Raw genomic sequence first — 20,777 nt, forward strand, 5'->3', positions numbered from 1 at the left:
ATGCTGCCTGAATTGCTGTGCTCTTCCAGCACCACTAATTCATTATTCCTCTCAGCCCCGACCCACAAGCCTCATTCCTGAGAAGGGCTTATGTCCGAAACGTCGATTCTCCTGCTCCTGGGATGCTGCCTGACCTGATGTGCTTTTCCAGCACCACACTCTCGACTTTCTCCTGTAAAATAAAGCGCCATGCATCAAATTTAATGCTAAAATTCAACATTTGTAATGTAAATTGGAAGAGATAAAAACCGGGCAAGAGACGATTCTTTTGTTTTATTGATCATCGCCAATAACGTCTACCGAATGCTGAAGGCACTGTTACCAGTTTGTTTTACTTATCAGAACTATCCTGCGGGACAGTGCCATTTACTTTCACCGTAATCATCGTGCTTTGTTCTTCTACAGGCTGTGGTATTTATTTAAAAAAGCATTGCTTTATGTTATTTTAATGCGTTTGTAAAGTGAGCAATCTTTGGCACCAATTTTTGCCATTCAGCTGGAATGGACCCGCTGTCTATTATTGCACCGACAGGTGGAGAAAGACAGCAGTATCTGCGTTTACCGCTGGAGGTTTTGAGATGGAAATGCAGTAAAAGGAGGTGGTGAGGCATGAGTGTTGATAATAAAATGCAAGTGGAATTGGTCACATTCAGTTTTTTTTCTACTTTTAAAAATACCAACCTAATTTTTTTTGTGTGCTTCCCCGCTGCTAGCTCCGTGATTTTACTACTCATCTCTTTGGTATTCCGCTGCAGGCGCCCGTGATTTCCCTGCATGCTGCGTTTGCCTGTAAGACAGAGCGGCTCTCAGGCAGGCTGACACGTCCAGGAGTGAAGCTGCAAAGGAGCGAGGGACGCAGCCCGGGGCTCGTGCCGGGCATAGAACGCGGCCCGGAAGGGGGAGCGCGCCTGCGCGCGTCGTTAGGGCCGAAGGTGCCGTTGAAAGTGTCTCCGGGCTCGGGTGTGGGCGCGAGCCCGGGCACCGAGGTGACTCAGGGAGGGGGGGTGGGGGGGAAGGAGTGCGAAGCCGTTCCAACGGACACCAGGCAGGCAGCAGTAAGGCACAGGCTGTGGAGATGCCGCTGTTTACCGCCAATCCATTCGATCAGGATGTCGGTGAGTCCTCTCGCGGGGTTGAAATTGTAATTTGCGAATTGCTGGCCTGTGGGCTCAGTGTTTGTTTGGAAGTTGACGATATGAGGCTACGGTGTTTTCCGGGCTTTCTCCCGGAGAAGGACCCGGGCAGGGTTCGCAGATGTGGGCCTTTTGTTTGCAGGAGGACGGGGTGAGAATTTGGGCACTTGTGCGATGTATTGGTCAAGTTTTGTTTTCATTCAGCGTTGCAAATCATACTTTGAGGGGCAAAGAACGCCGAACCCCGGATTAAAATGCTTCATTTACGTCCAGCGGTTCATTTTTAATTTTGCTTTAAATGCATCATTTGAAAGCGTCGGTTAAATTTGAAGCGTAAATCGCAAATGTCCAATTGAAATGTCGGTCTTAAAATCACAGCATGCTTCAGGTCCCTTGTTGGAAGAGTGTGTAAACAATGCAGAGCAGACAGGGTTGAACCGAAAATAATACATTGATTTTAAAAAGTGCATGGAGTATTTGCAAATGATATCTTAATATTGGTTGGGGTAAGTTAAATTATGCTGTGAACAAATTTGTAAGGAGTTTGAAAAACTACAGATCGTGTAGTGCCTGCTGCCTTAATTTTACTAATACTTGTCGTGACAAATTTTGCAATTACTCCCCTCCCCCTCCTGGGAGGTAATGGAAACAAGAGATGAACCCCACTGAGCCAAATCATACAGTGGATTGAATTATATGATTGGTTAATCTTGTCTAAATAACAGCATGTGCATTTTTCCGACATTTGTACTGACGAGAAGCAACAATTTTCATTTTTTTGTTAAATTTCAGGAGAAACTGGTTGGAAAAATTATGAAACCGTTATCGTTTAAAAAAAATGAAACATATCCAGTTTATCTAAACAGAAGCATATTGGAGATAGGTTGACATCTGTAGAGAATATATAAGTGTATATATGCAGTCTTTCTTGGAACTAGAAAAACTATAAAAGAACACAGTACAGAAAGGGATAGAATAAAGGGTTGAATAATTCCCCTCTGTGTGGAAAAAGCTGTCCGTTAGGTCCCTTCTAAATCTTCCCCTCTCACCTTAGATCTATGCACTGTCACTTTGGACTCCCCTACACTGTCATTTTGGATTCCCCTACCCTGGTGGAGAAAGCGCTTTAATCTATGCCCCTCATGATTTTAAAAACCTCTTGTAAGATCACCCCTCAGCCTCCAGTGCTTCAGTGGAAAAAGTCCTAACTTATCTCCTCTTAACCCAAACTCTCTGGTTAACATCCTTTTAAATCTTTTCTCCACCCTTTCTGGTTTAATAACATCCTTCCAATAGCAGAATTGTGTGCAGTATTCCAATGCCTTGTCAATGTCATGTAGAGTGGCAACATGATGTCCCAACTTCTTTACTCAGTGCTCTGAACAACTAAGGCAAGTGTGCTAAACGCTGCCTTTACCAGCCTGTTTACCTCTGTCACTACGTTCAAGGAATTATATTCCTGCACCCCTAGGTCTTGCTGTTTGGCAACTTTCCCCAGAGCCCTTCCATTAACTATGTAAGTCTCACCCTGGTTTGTCTTCTCAAAATGCAATACCCTGTATCTTGCATTTATCTATATTAAACTCCATCTGCCACTCCTTGGCCCAACTGATTAAGAGCTTATTGTACTCTTAGATAACCATCTTCGCTGTTCACTATACCACCAATTTTGGTGTCATCCATATGACTTATTTTATTGTTGCACTGCTGTTTGTGGAGTCTTGCTGTGTGTTATTTGGCTCAATTTTAAGAATGGTATGAGAATGAAACCATGAATTTTAGACCTATTAAAACCTAGCTGGAGTACGCCACTCCTCCCCTTGCATCTGTTTTACCATTTTAGATTGTGTGCTCCTCTTTTTTTCTATCAGAGAAACAAAACAAATGCTTTTTGTCTGTCTTCACTGAAGAAATTACTAAAACTGTCCCAGAAATAATGGAGAATCTAGCGACTAGTAAATACAAATAAAAATAGTACCAGAAAATTTAATGGGACTTAAAGTAGACTTGAACCTGATGATCTGTGTACCAGTGTGTTGAATAAGGTAGTGATGGGGATGATGAATGTGTTGGTGGTAATCCTTCAAAATTCTATAAACTCTGAAAGGTTTCCTGTGGATTTGAAAACAGTAAATGTAACCTTACTATTTAAGAAAAGATGGGGGGAGAAAACAGAACTTCAGACCTGTCAGCCTGACATCAGTTGTTGAGAACATCCTAGAATTTACAATAAAAATGTGATGACAGGATGTTTAGGAAATAATGGTAGGAAGATTGGGTAGAGTCAACATGGAGTTACAGAAGGTTAACACATGCTTAACAAATTTATTGTAGCTTTGAGGGATTGTGTTTGCTATGTTCTCAATCTTGACATGTTCAATGTCTGAGCATTAGGTTAATTCCATTACGCTCGGAGTTCTGAAATTCTTTATCTTAGGCCTAAATGGCTTGCCCAATCTTCCGGCATCTACGCTGTTATATCCTTGAAGAATCTTGAAAGCCTCTTTGAGATGACCTCTTATGCTTCTAAACTCTATCGAAAATAGGCCTAGGCACCTCAATCCCTCCTCATAGGACAATCTGCTTTCCCAGGAATGAGTCTGGTGAATTTTAACTGATGTAATGTAGCTAAAATTGCACGCAATATGTCAGGTTCTGATGCGCCAAGGTTCAAAACAATTGACAGTAGACAATAGACAATAGGTGCAGGAGTAGGCCATTCAGCCCTTCGAGCCTGCACCGCTATTCAATATGATCATGGCTGATCATTCCTAATCCGTATCCTCTTCCTGCCTTATCTCCATAACCCTTGATTCCACTATCTTTGAGAGCTCTATCCAACTCTTTCTTAAATGAATCCAGAGACTGGGCCTCCACTGCCCTCTGGGGCAGAGCATTCCACACAGCCACCACTCTCTGGGTGAAGAAGTTTCTCCTCATCTCTGTCCTAAATGGTCTACCCCGTATTTTTAAGCTTTGTCCTCTGGTTTGGCACTCACCCATCAGCGGAAACATGTTTCCTGCTGCCAGAGTGTCCAATTCTTTCATAATCTTATATGTCTCAATCAGATCCCCTCTCAGTCTTCTAAACTCAAGGGTATACAAGCCCAGTTGCTTCAGTCTTTCAGTGTAAGGTAATCCCGCCATTCCAGGAATTGACCTCGTGAACCTACTCTGCAATCCCTCAATAGCCAGAATGTTCTTTCCTCAAATTTGGAGACCAGAACTGCACATAGTACTCCAGGTGTGGTCTCACCAGGGCCCTGTACAGCTGCAGAAGCACCTCTTTGCTTCTATACTCAATCCCTCTTGTTATGAAGGCCAGCAGGCTATTAGCTTTCTTCACTACTGCTGTACCTGCATGCTTACCTTCATTGACTGGTGTACAAGAACACCCAGATCTCTCTGTACTGTCCCTTTACCTAAATTGATTCCATTTAGGTAGTAATCTGCCTTCCTGTTCTTGCCATCAAAGTGGATAACCATACATTTAACAAAATTAAACTGCATCTGACGACTCACCTAACTTGTCCAGGTCACCCTGTAATCTCCTAATATCCTCCTCACATTTCACCCTGCTACCCAGCTTTGTATCATCAGCAAATTTGCTAAAGTTATTGCTGATACCATCTTCTATATCATTAACATATATTGTAAAAAGCTGCGGTCCCAGCACGGATCCCTGCGGTACCCCACGGGTCACTGCCTGCCATTCCGAAATGGAGCCGTTTATCACTACCCTTTGTTTCCTATCAGCCAACCAATTTTCAATCCAATCTAGTACTTTGCCCCCAATACAATGCGCCCTAAGTTTACTCACTAACCTGTGTGGGACTTTATCAAAAGCTTTCTGAAAGTCCAGGTACACTACATCTACTGGATCTCCCTCGACCATCTTCAGAGTTACATCCTCAAAAAATTCCAGAAGATTAGTCAAGCATGATTTCCCCTTCATAAATCCATGCTGACTCTGCCCTATCCTGTTACTACTATCCAGATGTGCCGTAATTTCATCCTTTATAATAGACTCCAGCATCTTTCCCACCACTGAGGTCAGACTAACTGGCCTATAATTTCCTGCTTTCTCTCTCCCACCTTTCTGAAAAAGTGGTATAACATTAGCCACCCTCCAATCCTCAGGAACAGACCCTGAATCTATCGAATTCTGGAAAATAATCACGAACGCATCCACGATTTCCCGAGCCACCTCCTTCAGTACCCTGGGATGTAGACCATCAGGCCCTGGGGACTTATCAACCTTCAGACCTAACAGTCTCTCCAACACCAAATCCTGGCAAATATAAACTCCCATAAGTTCAGGTCCTTCAGCCACTGTTACCTCAGGGAGATTGCTTATGTCTTCCCCAATGAACACTGATCCGAAGTACCCATTTAATTCTTCTGTTATTTCTTTGTTCCCCGTAATATATTCCCCTGTTTCTGTCTTCAAGGGCCCAATTTTAGTCCTAACCATTTTTTTGCCTTGTACATACCTAAAAAAGCTTTTACTATCCTCCTTTATATTTTTGGCCAGTTTACCTTTGTACCTCATTTTTCCTTTGCGTATTTCCTTCTTAGTAATCCTCTGCTCTTTAAAAGCTTCCCAGTCCTCAGTTTTCCCACTTATCTTTGCTGTGTTATACTTTTTCTCTTTTAACTTTATATGTTTCTTAACTTCCCTCATCAACCACGGTCGCCCATGCTTCCTCCTGGGATCTTTCTTCCTTTTAGGAATGAACTGATCCTGCAACTTCTGCATTATACACAGAAATATCCGCCGTTGTTCCTCCACGGTCATCCCTGCTAAAGTATTGCACCATTGAACTTTGGCCAGCTCCTCCCTCATAGCTCCAGTTTCCTTTATTCAATTGAAATATTGTCACTTCCAACTGTACCCTCTCCCTCTCAAATTGCAGATTGAAGCTTAATGTATTATGGTCACTACTTCCCAATGGCTCCTTCACTTCGAGGTCTCTGACCAATTCTGGTTCGTTACACAATACCCGATCCAGAATTGCCTTCTCCCTGGTCGGCTCCAGCACCAGCTGCTCTAAGAATCCATCTCTGAGGCACTCCACAAAGTCTCTTTCTTGAGGTCCAATACCAGCCTGATTCTCCCAGTCTACCTGCATGTTAAAATCCCCCATAATAACTGTGAAACGTGTAATGTTTATTTCTGTACTATTAGCCTACCATCTGTCAAATAGAAATTTCTCGAGTCTATTATGAAGGAGAGAATGACTGAATAGCTTAAAGTTTCAGCTGATCAGAAGGATTCAACATGGGATTTGTAAAAGATAGTTCATACCTGACAAATCTGTTTGAATTTTTTGAAGATGCGATAGAGGTAGTGGACAGCGGAAGCAATGTCTTTGCATGTTCCATATGAACTTACAGAAATCATTTGAAAAAGTCCTTCATAAGTTGCTAGTGCATTTTAAAATTCATTGAATTGAAGATAAGTCATGGGCCTGGTTGGAGAATTGACAGAGTAGTGGGGGAAAGAAGAGTAGGGATAGTAAGCAGGTATTCAAATTCCGACAGTGTTGCCGAGCATGCTTCTATGTTGGCCTGAATTATTCACGATTTAGAGATGCCGGTGTTGGACTGGGGTGTACAAAGTTAAAAATCACACAACACCAGGTTATAGTCCAACAGGTTTAATTGGAAGCACTAGCTTTTGGAGCGACACTCCTTCATCAGGTGATAGTGGAGGGCTCGATCGTAACACAAAATTTATAGCAAAAATTTACAGTGTGATGTAACTGAAATTATACATTGAAAAGTTGATTGTCAGACAATGTATAATTTCAGTTACATCACACTGTTAAATTTTTGCTATAAATTTTGTGTTACGATCGGGCCTTCCACTATCACCTGATGAAGGGATGTCGCTCCGAAAGCTCGTGTGCTTCCAATTAAACCTGATGGACTATAACCTGGTGTTGTGATTTTTAACTGAATTATTCACTACCTTTATCAATGACTTAGTTAAAAATCACACAACATCAGGTTATAGTCCAATAGGTTTATTTGGCAGCACTAGCTTTCGGAGAGAAGCACTAACTTTGCTTCAAGAGGTGGTAGTGGAGCATAAGATCATAAGACCCAATTTATAGCAAAATATGATGTAACTGCAATTATATACTGAAAAAGATCTGGATTGTTTAAGTCTCTTATCTTTTAGAATGAACGTGTTGGTTTCATTTCTTTCATATGTAAATCGCAGAACTTTTTAAAGTTACATTCTCAAGTGAACTTTAAGAATTGATGTCGTGTCGACCCAGATAATGCATTGAAGGTGTGAGGTGGCCTGTGTGAGACTGTCTGTAGCCAGACAGATCAGACCGATTCTAATCTTAAAAAATGGATTCATGTAGTTTTTGAACAAAATAAAATGTGACTCTGCAAGTACACATTCACCCCACAAACTTGTGTGCGCGCGCGCACGTGGGTATGTGTGTGGGTGGGGGTTATGAGTGTCTGTGAGAGAGTGTGTAAATGGGTATAAGTCTTTGAGAGGGTGCGTGTGAGTGTGGGAGTATATGTGTGAGCATATGAGAGAGAGCTTGTGTATGTGTGTGTCTGTCTCTGTAGTGCAGTGGGGTCACCTGCAGTGTGACATGAACCCAAGGTCCCAGTTGAGGCCATCCCCATGGGTGTTGAACTTGGCTATCAGCCTCGACTTGGCCACTTTGCGTTGTTGCCTGTTCTGAAGTCTGCCTTGGAGGACGGTCACGAGAAGGTCCGAGGTCGAATGTTCTGGACCGCTGAAGTGTTCTCCGATTGGGAGGGAACATTCCTTTCTGTTGATTATTATGTGGTGTTCGTTCATCTGTTGTAGCCTCTGCTCAGTCTCGCCAATGTGCCATGTCTCAGGGCATCCTTGTCTGCAGCATATGCAACTCAGCCAACGTTGTCTTTCTCATGAGTACCTGCCACGTACGCAGTGGGAGGTGTCCCCACGTAATGATGTATCCGTGTCGACACTCTGACACGTCTTGCAGTGTCTACTGTGACAAGGTTTTATGGTGTTGTCCTGGAAGTCTGGCAGTTTGCTACGAATCATGATCAGTTTGAGATTTGATGGTTGTTTTAAAGGCGAGAAGTGGAGACGTAGGGAAGGTCTTGGCCAGGTGCTCATCCTCATTGATAATGTGTTGCAGACCGCGAAGAACATGGCGTAGTTTTTCGGCTCCTGGGAAGTACTGACAATGAAAGGTACCCTGTCGGTTGGAGCTTGTCTGTCTCCTGAGGAGGTCATTGCGGTTTTCACTGTGGCACATCAGAATTGGCGGTCGATTGAGTTGAGCATTGTACCCCATGCTTATGAGGGCATCCTGGAGTATTTCCGGGTGCCCGTTATGTTCCTCCTGATCTGAACAGATCCTGTGTATGTGTAGGGCTTGTCCATAGGGGATGGCTATTTTAATATGTTGCGGATGGAAGCTGGAGAAGTGTAGCATTGTGAGGTTATCCGTGAGTTTGCGGTTGAGTGAGGTGCTGAGGTGCCCATCCTTGATGGAGATGCAAGTGCCCAAGAATGAGACAGATACTAGAGAGTAGTCCCATGGTGAGTTTGATGGTGGGATGAAACTCGTTGATATCATTGTGTAGCTTTTTCAGTGACTCCTCGCCATGTGTCCAGAAGAAGAAAATGACGTCAATATATCTGGTGTATGGTGTTGTAGGTCCTGTGTAGAGAAGAGGTCTTGTTCAAACCTGTGCATGAACATGTTAGCATATTGGGGTACAAGTATGGTCCCCATGGCTTTTCCTTATGTCTGGATGAAGAACTGGTTGTCAAAGGGGAAGACATTGTGGTTGAGGATAAAGCGGATGAGTTGTAGGACGGCGCTCGGAGATTGACAGTTATTGGTGTTGAGTACTGAGGCTGTTGCCGCAATGCCGTAATTGTGGGGGATGCTGGTGTAGAGTGCTAAAATGTTCATTGTGACGAGGAATGTTCCTGGTTCAACTGGTCTGTGGGTGCTGGGTGTCTGTAAGAAATTTGTTGTTACAACAGAAGTTGGGGATCTCCTAACAATTGGTTTCAAGATGCCTTTGACATAGCCAGAGGTTCTCACACAGGGTCCCACTGTCTGATACAATGGGACGTCCTGGTGTGTTGGCTTTATGTATCTTCAGAAGGCAGTAGAAGTTGCCTACACGAGAAGTACGTGAGATGAGGCTGCGTAGGGAACTCCGAAGGACTGAATCCAAAGTCCTGATCAATGTGTTTAGTTCACGGGTGTGCTCTTTGGAGAAAGAGTTATATGTAATTCTAAGGCCTCAAGGGATAAAATGATATGGGGAGAAAGCAGGGAAAGGCTACGAAGTTGTGATCAGTGATGATCATATTGAATGGCAGAGCTGGCTCGAAGGTTTGAGTGGCCTATTCCTGCTCCTATATTCTACATTTCTGAGTAAAGATTAAACATGGGAAACTAAGGTCATATTTCCTGCAATTTAGCAGGTCCAGCAGGGACATTTTGATTTAGGTTTTCAAGATATTCAGGGGAACAATTGGAATAGATAGAGAGAAAGTCTTTTGTTTTTTTTTGGGGTGTTTATAATTGAGGGCAAAGTTTAGAAGTTATAACCAGGCCTTTCAGGAGTGCAATTGGGAAACACTTCCACAGGCAAAGTTTGATAGAAGTTTGGAGCTCTCTTCCAGAAATGACAATTGATGCCATTATCTGTTGCTAAATTAAAAAATTGAAATTTTTTTTATTTGTTCTTTTGTATCGCAGGATGTGGCGCAAAGGTGAATGTTTGGATGATATGGAGTTAGGTCATAAATCAATCACCATCATGTTAAATGATGGAATATGCTCAAGGAGCTAAACAGCCTGGTCCTGTTCCAATAAATGTCAAATATTTTACACAAAGATTTACACTTTGAGGTGTGGCATGTTTGGTTTCGGTGGACCTTTTAAAGAAGCTGTAGAATCGTGGGAAAGGTCCCTGCTTATAATACTGTCGGATTGTTAATAAAGGTTTGAGTGGAGACTGGCCTCTCATCTGGAAAGTTTGCCCTGTTGCTTTTGAGTTATGGACTTTGGGGGCTAGCATCCACCTTGACCAAATTGTTACCTTGGACATTAATGCAAACTTCAGAGACAGTGAAGCCCTGCAACCTCTGTGATTTTCTGTTCCCTAATTTTTTTTTAGTTTCTGTAGTAATGTTTAAGTACTGTTTGCAAATGAGAAACTGAAAACCAGAATTGTTAAAAGACGTGTCTTGATCTCCATACTCTGCTGCTAATCAAGTTTTGAAATATAACCACTTTTGTAGGGAACTGTAGTCAGACTGCATGCAGCAGGATCATTTAAAACAGTTAGATAAATAGTTTAATAATTTGATTCTTTTTAGGACAAATGTAGAAAAGCTTGGAAATACTAAGTAGTTCTGATAGCACCTTTGCAGAGAGAAACAGAGTAGCCATACTCTGACTTGTAACAGGCATCGAAATCATACCCCGTATATCCTTACTGAAAGCTGTTGTATTCTAGAGTCTCGCTAGGGCAATCATCATTAGGTCATAGATTAGAGTGGTGCTAGAAAAGCACAGCAGGTCAGGCAGCATCCGAAGAGGAAGAAAATCGACATTTCGGGCAAAAGTCCTTCATGAGGAATAGATCAATCGATTTTCCTGCTCCTCGGATGCTGCCTGACCTGCTGTGCTTTTCCAGCATCACTCTAATCTAGACTCTGGTTTTCAGCATCTGCAGTCCTTGTTCTTACCTAGTTGATCATTAGGTCGTGCCCAGTCATTAACAATAAGTTGTGCTCAGTTTTCATAATAAATTTAAGAATCACATAACACCAGGTTATAGTCCAAAAGGTTTATTTGGAGGCACTAGCTTTTGAAGCGCTGCTTCTTCAAGTGGACAGCCACCTGATGAAGGGCTTTTACCCGCAATGTCAATTTTCCTGCTCCTCGGATGCTGCCTGACCTGCTACGCTTTTCTAGCGCCACACTCTTGACCCATATTCTTCTGAACGTTTCCTCTCCACGTACCTGTCCAAACATCTTTTAAATGTTATAATTGTACCTGCATCTACCACTTTGGCTGGTGGCTCATTCCAAATATGCACCATGCTCTGTTTGAAAATGTTGCCACTCAAGTCCCTTTTAAATCTTTTCCCCTCTCATCTTAAACCTATGCTGTCTAGTTTTGGACTCCCCTACCCTGGAGAAAGGAGCTTGGTTATTCACCTTATCTCTGCCCCTTATGGATTTTATAAACATCTACAGGGTCACCCTTCAGCCTCCTATGTCCAGGGTAAAAACAATCCCAGTCTATGCAGCCTTTCCTATAACTCGAACCTTACAGTCTTGGTTACATCCTTGTACATCCTTTTTTGCACTTTCCAATTTAATAACATCCTTCCTATAGCAGGGTGATCGGAATTGTACTTTGCGAGTCAAATATAATTGGATTGTCAATTTCCATGATGAATGCTTCTAACCCTTTTTGAGATGCATTGACCTTTTAAGATTGTCTCTTTCCTTGAGTCATGATATGTTTTTAACAATGTTTAAATTGTTTGAACCTGTGTTGATGGTCCTCCTGACATTCATATGGAACTTCGTTGGGCCCTGGAATTCAGAGTATATATCAGTGATTTTGGGATTAGATTAGATTACTTACCGTGTGGAAACAGGCCCTTCGGCCCAACAAGTCCACACCGACCCGCCGAAGCGCACCCATCCAGACCCATTCCCCTACATTTACCCCTGCACCTAACACTACAGGCAATTTAGCGTGGCCAATTCACCTGACCTGCACATCTTTGGACTGTGGGAGGAAACCGGAGCACCCGGAGGAAACCCATGCAGACACGGGGAGAATGTGCAAACTCCACACAGTCAGTCGCCTGAGTGGGAATTGAACCCGGGTCTCTGACGCTGTGAGGCAGCAGTGCTAACCACTGTGCCACCGTGCCGCCCACAAATAGGAGTGGGGACCAAATGTAATATTTCTAAGTTTGTAGGTGTGTGTTAAAAGAAAGATGTAAACTGGTTTTACGAGTATTTGGCCAGACTTTGAGAGTGGGAAAGAACATGACAGATGGTCTCTAATGTCAGGAAAATATAAGAATATTTGATTTGTTGAAGGAACAGGTATACAAAGTATTTCTTTCAGAATTGAGCAAGTGTAGATGTGTAAATGCATCAGGGTGTCCTTGTCAACAGAAGACTAACACGCAGGTGCAGTAAGCTATTAGGAAGGCTAATAGTGTGTTCGCTTTTATCACAAGAGTATTTGAAACCAAAGGAAGCAAAGTCTTGCCTCAACTGTATCCAGTCTTGGTTAGACTGTGTCTGGAGTTGTATGGTGTGTGGTTTTCGTCCTCTTACCATAGGAAGGATATTATTATTGTACAGGGAGTGCAAAGAATATTCATTAGGATGTGGGACCATCCTGTGAAGAAAGTCTCAGATTTCCCAATCTGTGTTCTCTAGAATTTCAAAGAATCAGAGGTAATCTTGTCAAAATCAATAAAATAATTATAATAGTTCGCATAGATGCAAGTAAGATTGTCTTCCCAGTTGAGAGTCCAGATCCAGAAGAGAGAATTCTGAAATAAAGGGAAACTCTTTAGGATTACTTTTACTTTGAGAATGGAGTTTCTTTGGAATTCTCTACCCAAGAGCAATATGGAAGCTCAGTAATTGAGTATGTTTAAAGTAAAGATTCACAGACATTTTAAAAATCCAAATGACCTAAAGGGATAACTAGGGCAAACTTATTGATTAACTATGATCATTTGAATGGCGTATCAGGCTTAATGGGATAAATGGCTTATTCTGGCTCCTGTGTCCCTATGAACTAATGTTTTGAATCTGTGACCCTTCATTAGAACTAGACTCCTTTCGGTTCTGAGAAAGGGTCACCGGACCTGAGAAGTTAACTTTGACTTTTCTCCACAGATACTGCCAGACTTGCTGAGTTGTTCCAGTATTTTCTGTTTTTGTTTCAAGTTTAGAGATGTTTGGCTTTTGAGTAGATGTAAAAAGGGATGGAAGGTCTCTGATTTATTTGCTTTCAGATAGCAGTTTATTCAAGATCTTGCTAATGGTGAAGTGAGAACATCAGAAGTTGGAATAGGCCATTCAGCTCCTCAAGCCTGCCCCATCATTCTATAAGATCATGGCTAATCTGTCCCAGCCCTCAACTTTGCTTTCATGACAGTTCATTATAGCCCTCAACTTGTTGAGATTTCAAAATCCATTTCCCTTCTCTTTATATACTTTGTCATCTGGCTCCACAACTCTGAGTTGGAGAATTCCAGATGCACTCTATCTTTTTGGAGAAGAATTTTCATTTTCTCTGATTTTCCTCTTTCTGTCCCCTGATGTGAAGTTCCCCTACATGTGGAATCACCTTCTCAACATTTACCTCGTTAAGCCCTCTTAGAATTTTCTATGTACCACCAAGATCACCTCTCATTCTTCTAAACTCTAATCAATAAAAGCCTAACCTGCTTAGCCATTCTTGATAAATCATCCCTGGAATCAGCCTAGTGAATTTCTTTTAAATAGCCTCCGATGTCAGTATATCATTTCTTAAATCCAGGGACCAAACTGTACACAGTATTCCAGATATGGCCTTAATAAAACCCTGTACAATTTTAACAAGACATGCCCAATTTTAAACTCTAAACCCCTAGCTATAAAAACTAAAATTCCATTTGCCATCTTAATTACTTGCTGCACTTGCATGCTAACATTTTGTTTTTTTGCACAAGAACACCTGATCCTTCTGAAACTGGGTTTAGTTTTGTCACCAAATGTAATCAGCACCTATTCTTAAGTTGATGTCATATGTTTATTAAAAGATCTTCAGCTTAATGGATTGTTTTCATTAACACAGGAAAAGCTTACACGGTATAAGGAAAGGATAACCGAAAACATCCTTTGAATTGAAACTTGTGAGCCAGTTTATTCTGCAAGTCAGCTGCTTATGGAAAAATAGTGCTGACTTTAAAAATTGACTTATTGAAAACACAATACAGTTCTGCAGAAAGAATTAATTGTAATCAAAGCAGATCTGTACTGTCAACAAATACTAAAGCTGAGCCAAACAGTTAGTTGTGCCCTTACATTCATCTCTGCTTAATAGTGTACCCATTTCCAGTGATGACAGATTAGCTCTTAATGTAATGTTAGGTTGTAGTAACAGTTTGTTTATAACCTTGTGTGACACTGGCTGATTGTTCATTACTTGTTGGCAAATGGTGATTGTTAGGTGCAAAATTTATTCCTTTAGAAATATTTCAGCTATTACTTGCCAAAACTATTGGATAAATCTTTCTTTCTCTTCACTACCCACGTTGCAATTGACAGATCATCCTCTTGATTGACATTGATATTTTTCTGAACTCTGTGTCTCCTTCTTCTGATAATTTGCCCAACTAAAGCTCTCTGCTTCAAGGATTGGAAAATTCTGGAAGCCAACTCAACTCTGCTAGTTCCTGTACACCTCATTGCAACCGGTTGTGGTGACATTAGCAGATCTTTGAGCTGACTCTGGTAACAGAACAAGGTGACAAAGCTGTTTTGAAAAAAAAAAACAAAACATGCAAGATCTTGAGTTGTATAAACAGAGCCTGAAGTATAAAAGCAAGGCAGTTACTGTACCCAGTATATGTATTATATACTGGTTAGGCCTCAGCTGGATCTTGTTCAATTTTGGGGACTGTGCTTTAAGGATAGACCTTGGAGGTGGTGGAGAGAAAGTTTATATGATATTTGAGGAATATCAGTTATGTGGAAAGATGTAGCCTATTTAGTTTTACAGAGTTATGATCTGAAATGCAGTCTCCAGCAGACAAGATAGGGGAGTAGGATTAATGACTAGTCCTTTCAAACCAGCACAATTATGTTGGCCAAAAGTGCTTTCTCTGTGCTGTGTGATTCTAATATTTTGAGGTATTTCATAAAAATGGGGAGAGACAAGCAGGATGTGCTCAATGTTTTTGAAGAGGGTTGCGAATGGAGAACAACATTTTTCTTGGCCTCTTGTTGAGATTTTATTGGGGCTACCTTTTGCCTTTCAGGGGCACTTCTTACATACTCAGTAGTACATTAGGCTATGCATGACACAGCAATAAAACCCTCTCTTTGTATTTAGAGTATTTGGGCTCTCAGATACAGAATTAGCGCACTTAATACATTATGCTCACGAAACATCAACATTCCATTAAATTTGAAGTCACGACACAAGGAAAGTATTAATTTCCTAGGCACCGCATTACTTAAATTGGCACTTGACAAGAGGCATAGGTTAGCAACACACGTTATTTTGGAAAAGAAACTGACACACACTTGTATACAAAAAGCTATCACCCTGAACATACTTTAGCTGTGACTTCATCAATTTGCATAATGTGTTTCCATTGCATTTGTACAAAACTAAAACACTTTAACCAGACAGTTGGCTGCTTATCTGATTTCAATCCTAGGTTTAAATGACTTGATACAGTTGTAATTATAATAGCTTGCAATACATTTTCCACATGTAGTGGCTCTTGAACAGATGCAGCCTTGAATTAGAGATTCCACATTCATTTGCAAGGAATTCATTCCTCCATTGTTTCACATTTTCTGCAGTTAGTGTTCCCTATCTGTAGCCTCTCTTCCAGTCCCCCTCCCCTTGCAGCCTTGATGATTTGACTGTGTTAAAGGCCATCTGCTGACCAAGCAAGCAGTAGTTAGAACTCCTACCAGTATATTCTATTAAGAAAGCATTACATCAATGATTTTATATTTTTGAAACACAAAATTGGATATTGTGAAGAAGCAAGAGTAACTAATTTCCACAAGGAGATGAACTTCTAAATAATCGACCAGCTATTTACAAATCCTGGAAGATGGCCTTAGTGGAGAGATGATATCATCTGATGATTCATATTCAGCCCAGTAGAATTTGGGAAAATGCATGGAGAGTTGGAATTCTCAATCTTAGACTTGACTACAGTCTACAGTGGTTATTCTGCAGGCACTACAGTGGTTATCTCCAAATTAGGAATGAAGCCAGATACAGAGGAACCTCAATTATCCAAACAACACGGGCAGAGAGTATTTTGCAGGATAATCGAACGTTCGGATAATAGATGCCGGATGATTGAAGTTCCTCTATATTAAAGAAGGGGAGAGGGAAAAGAAGTTTGAGATGAAATGCGATGGATAGAGTAATTGACTTAGGGGAAAGATGTAGTGTAACTGATTAATATTCATATTAAGTAAATAAAGTAGCTTACATAATTGGGAAATGTTGTAGTGTCACATGACCAACAGAGTAATAATGGTTCTGTTTTACAGTCATGACAGAGGCGAAGTTGAGAGCTGTGTGGAACTAATGTTTACGATTGTTGACCCTGCAACAATCTAATACTCTCTCTTCTGGGCCCAGTTGTATTATAGACACTGTGCTGTTGGAGAAAGATGCTTCTGGCCTCAGAATCCTACTCCCACTAAACTTGACCACAACTTCCCCTGTTAGCTTATATTGTGAGCAGTTAACTCTCTGTTCTTCTAGATGAGATTAGATGACTTACAGTGTGGAAACAGGCCTTTTGGCCCAACAAGTCCACGCCGACCCTCTGAAGAGCAACCCACCCAGACCCATTCCCCTACACTTAACCCCTTCACCTAACAATTTAGCATGGCCAGTTCACCTAACCTGCACATTTTTGGACTGTGGGAGGAAACCGGAGCACCCAGGGGAAACCCACGCAGACGCTGGGAGAATGAGGCGGGAATTGAACCCAGGTCTCTGGTGCTGTGAGGCAGCAGTGCTAACCACTGTGCCGTTGTGCCACCCACACGCTTCCAGTTCTGTCCTACTCACTTTTAATTCCATCACCGTCATCGCCTATTAGGAGAAAAAAACAACTCTTGAACTCATCATCCTTACCATCTACTGGTCCCATCCACAAGCTCCCTCTCATTGAAGTCTATAAACTTCCACCAGAGCTAGACTGGGTAGATGCATAACAAATGCTCCAGCTGTCAGGGGAGTCCAAAATCAGGGGTAGATGATTTAGAACTGAGATAAGAAATTTCTTGATTCGGGGAGTGGTGAGTCTGTTGAGCTCACTATCACCAAAAGTAGTTGAAGCCAAAAGGATATAGCACTTTGGGCTAAAAACATGACATTTCTTTGAACGGGGGTGGGGGGAGGGTTGGGGATGGGGGCGGAGAGAGAGAGAAAGAGACAGGCCTGTGGAAGCAGGAATTAACTATTGAATTGGATGGTCAACCATGATCATAATAAATTGCAGAACAGGCTTGAATGGCCGCCTTCTTCTCTTGTTTTCTGTTTCAAGCCAATAGAAATTAGTGCAGACACTCCGGGGATGTGAGCTCATAAACTCTGTTTCAGTCATGAATCATGTATGTGATACTCAGATTGCATAAGTTATTTTGCAGTTATATGCCCATGTGGAATCTTTTCGTGCACACAGATAATAGCTGACAGTTACAGGATTGATATTAGCAAGTGCTCGTTGAGTCGTGTTATTAATTAATTTTGCTAGAAAAGAGGAAAAAGTGATACTACAAAACCTAAGAATTGCAATCACAGTCTGACTCGGCAGAACATGTTGTGAAAAATGTGTGACACTTGATCCAAATAGGAATAGGTAGTTTGTGTTATGGAGTGATTAAGGAACTTCACATTTGAACTATCATCAGAAAAGTGTGTAAGAAATAAGTAATATTTCACGGAAAAATAACATTTCATTTTGCAACCTGAAACATTTGTTCTTTATAGATGTTTGAATAGATTTATGTTGTGAAGAAAAATGTTGCACAGGATTACCGCATTATTTGTATTTAGTGAGAAGGATTTTCAGCTTAAGGTTATTGATTAGACTAAATGTTGTGAGGTGGGTTCAGTTGTATGGAAAGTAGTGGAAGAAGTTAAAGGAGGAGTGTGCTCAGCAGAGGTTATTGAAGTTTCCACAACAAGTAAAAGGACAGAGAGTATGGGAAGGGTCAGGAATCTTACTTCAGGCACAGACATAAAGGAACAACTGTTAGAAAGAGGCCTTCAGTAAGAAGGGTATGTACTATCAACAAACACATTTGAGTTAGACCCCCTGAGAAAAGGAACAGGAAGTGACTTCACCACAGGAAATAACATCACCAACCCAAAGAAACCAAAGCAAAAAAAAAGAAAGCAGGAATTTTCAGCATTGCTACGCCTGAGGCCCACTGAAGAGGTTACCTAGTGGGGTGATGAAATGTCTGGAAATGAACCTTCCAGCTCAGCGAGCAAACCTACATCCAGTAAGCAGCGTATGTACTTACAAAACAGGATAAGTAAGCTCATAGCGCAGATTGAAATTGGCAGGTACAATGTTGGCTGAGACAAAGACATGGCTGCAAGGGGAAGACACTGTGAACTCAACATCCAAGGAAACACATCCTACTGAAAGGACAGGGCAGAGAGGGTGGGATTGCCTTTGTAGGAAATGCAGTAAAATGCTGTTAAATGCTATTAAATCACTAGCAAGATTTGATATGAAGTCAGAAGGCTTAAGGTTTGTGTGGGAAGAGTTGAGGAGCTATAAAGGAAAAAACGACGATGATGAAAGTCGTGCACAGGCCTTCTAGCAGGAGTCAGGACATGGGGAAGGAAATAAGTCGAGGAAAATCAGGTTGGTAGTAGTATCATGAAAAAGGAATTTGTGGAAAGTCTGAGATGGTTTGTTTTTTGGAGCAGCTTGTAATACAGCCCACTGGGAACAGGCATTTTAGGATTTGATGATGTGTAATGAGGCCAGTTTGACTAGGGAGCTTAAAGTGAAGCAAACCTGAGGGGACAGTGACCATAATTCACACTGCAGTTTCAGAAGGGGAAGATTTAATCAGGTGTAACAGTATTATGATTGAGGAAAGGTAACGACAAAAACAGCAGGGATGAGCTGTCCAGAGTTGATTGGAAGGGGAATTTAGCAGGGGAGTTGGTGGAGCAGCAATGGGAGGAGTTTCTGAAGACACAACAGAAATTCATCCCAAGGAAGAAGAAACATACCAAGAGGAGGATGAGGCAGCCATGACAGACAAGGGAGGTCAGGGACAGCATAAAAGCGAAAGGCGAAGTATATAATATGGTGAAGATTAGTGGGAAATTAGAATATCGGGAAGCCTTTTTAAAAAATCAGCACAGGATAACTTTTGAAAAAAGCAATCGGGGGCAGAAGATGAAATATGAGGTAAGCTAGCTCATAATTTGAAAGAACATTGCAAATTTTTTACAAATAACCAGAAGCTAAGGGAGACATTTTAATTGCTGGAAAATGAAGCTGGTGAGGTAGTAATGGGGAACAAAGAAACAGCGGATGTACTGAATAGGTACTTCACATCAATTTTCACAGAGGAAAACATCAGAAGCATACCAGAACTTTGAGAGTCGGGTACAGAGGAGAGAGTAGTGGCCATCGGAAAGAAGATGATACTGGGAAGTTGAAAGACCTGAAGGTGGATAAGTCTCCCAGTCTAGATGGGCTGCACCCAAGAGTTCTGAAGAAGATAGCTGTGGAGACATTGGAGGTGATCTTTCAGGAATCACTGGAGTCGGGAAGGTTCCCAGTGGAGTGCAAACTGGCTAGTGTAACACCCCTGTTTTAAGAAGGGAGGGAGGGTGATGATGGGAAATTATAGGCTGGTGAGCCTGATCTAGGTCTTAAGATTTTAGAGTCCATTGTTAACGATGAGATAATTGAATATATGGAAGTGCGTGGTAAGAGGGTGAGTTAAGTCAGCACAGCCTCATTATGGGAAGGTTATGCCTGACAAATCTGTTGAATTCTTTGAGGATGTACCATGTTAGGTAAAGGAGACAGGAGATGTGATCTATTTAGATTTCCAGAAGGCTTTTTGTGAGATGCAACACAGGAGGTTGCTGAATAAGATAACAGCCTATGGTGTCAGGGCAAACTACTGGCATGGATAAAGGATTGATTGACAGAGGGCGGAGCGTAGGGATAAAGTGGTCTTTTTCAGAATGGCAACCAGTAACTAGTGGAGTTCATGTGTTGGGATTACAACTATTCAAGTTATACATTAATAATCTGGGCAAAGGAACAGAGGACATTGCTGCAAGTTTGCAGATGTCACAAAGATAGGTGAAGGGACAGATCGTATTATGAAACAGGGAGACTGGAGAAGGACTTAGACATGCTAGATGAGTGGAAGAAGTAGCAGATGGAATACAGTGTGGGAAAGTGTGAGGTTATTTATTTTGGTAGGAAGTACAGAGGCATAGCCTATTTTCTAAACTCGGAGAGCATTTAGAAATCAGAAGCATAACAGCAATTAGGGAGTTCTAGTTCTGGATTTTGTTAAGGTCAACATTCAAGTTCAGTGGCAGTTTGGAAGGCAAAGAAGGGCTAGAATATAAGAGCATAGATGTCATGCTGAGGCTGTATAAGGCTCTGGTCAGACTATACTTGGAACACTGAGCAGTTCTGGGCTCTGTACCTGAGGAAGATATGGTGGTGTTGGTGAAGGTCTCGAGCAGGTTTAGGCAAATGTCCTGGGGAAGGAGGGGGGACATTTGCAGAATACTGAGATGCTTGGATAGATGTTTCCAATCAAAGAAGAGACAAGGACTTGAGGGCAC

At 41.7% G+C, this 20,777-nt stretch overlaps 1 protein-coding gene across 2 annotated transcripts in view; it reads left to right on the top strand.

Moving 5' to 3' along the window:
* Positions 1–954: 954 nt before the first annotated feature.
* Positions 955–20,777, top strand: part of stam (signal transducing adaptor molecule (SH3 domain and ITAM motif) 1) — a 71,048-nt gene continuing 51,225 nt past the window's right edge. For both annotated transcript variants that reach the window (XM_072575905.1, XM_072575906.1), the window contains exon 1: positions 955–1,115. In XM_072575905.1, coding sequence (XP_072432006.1) covers positions 1,076–1,115 — 40 coding nt within the window. In that variant the 5' untranslated portion in view covers positions 955–1,075. The remainder of the gene's footprint in view (positions 1,116–20,777) is intronic.

Source organism: Chiloscyllium punctatum, chromosome 8 (genome assembly GCF_047496795.1).
Source record: "Chiloscyllium punctatum isolate Juve2018m chromosome 8, sChiPun1.3, whole genome shotgun sequence".
Lineage (NCBI taxonomy): Eukaryota > Metazoa > Chordata > Chondrichthyes > Orectolobiformes > Hemiscylliidae > Chiloscyllium > Chiloscyllium punctatum.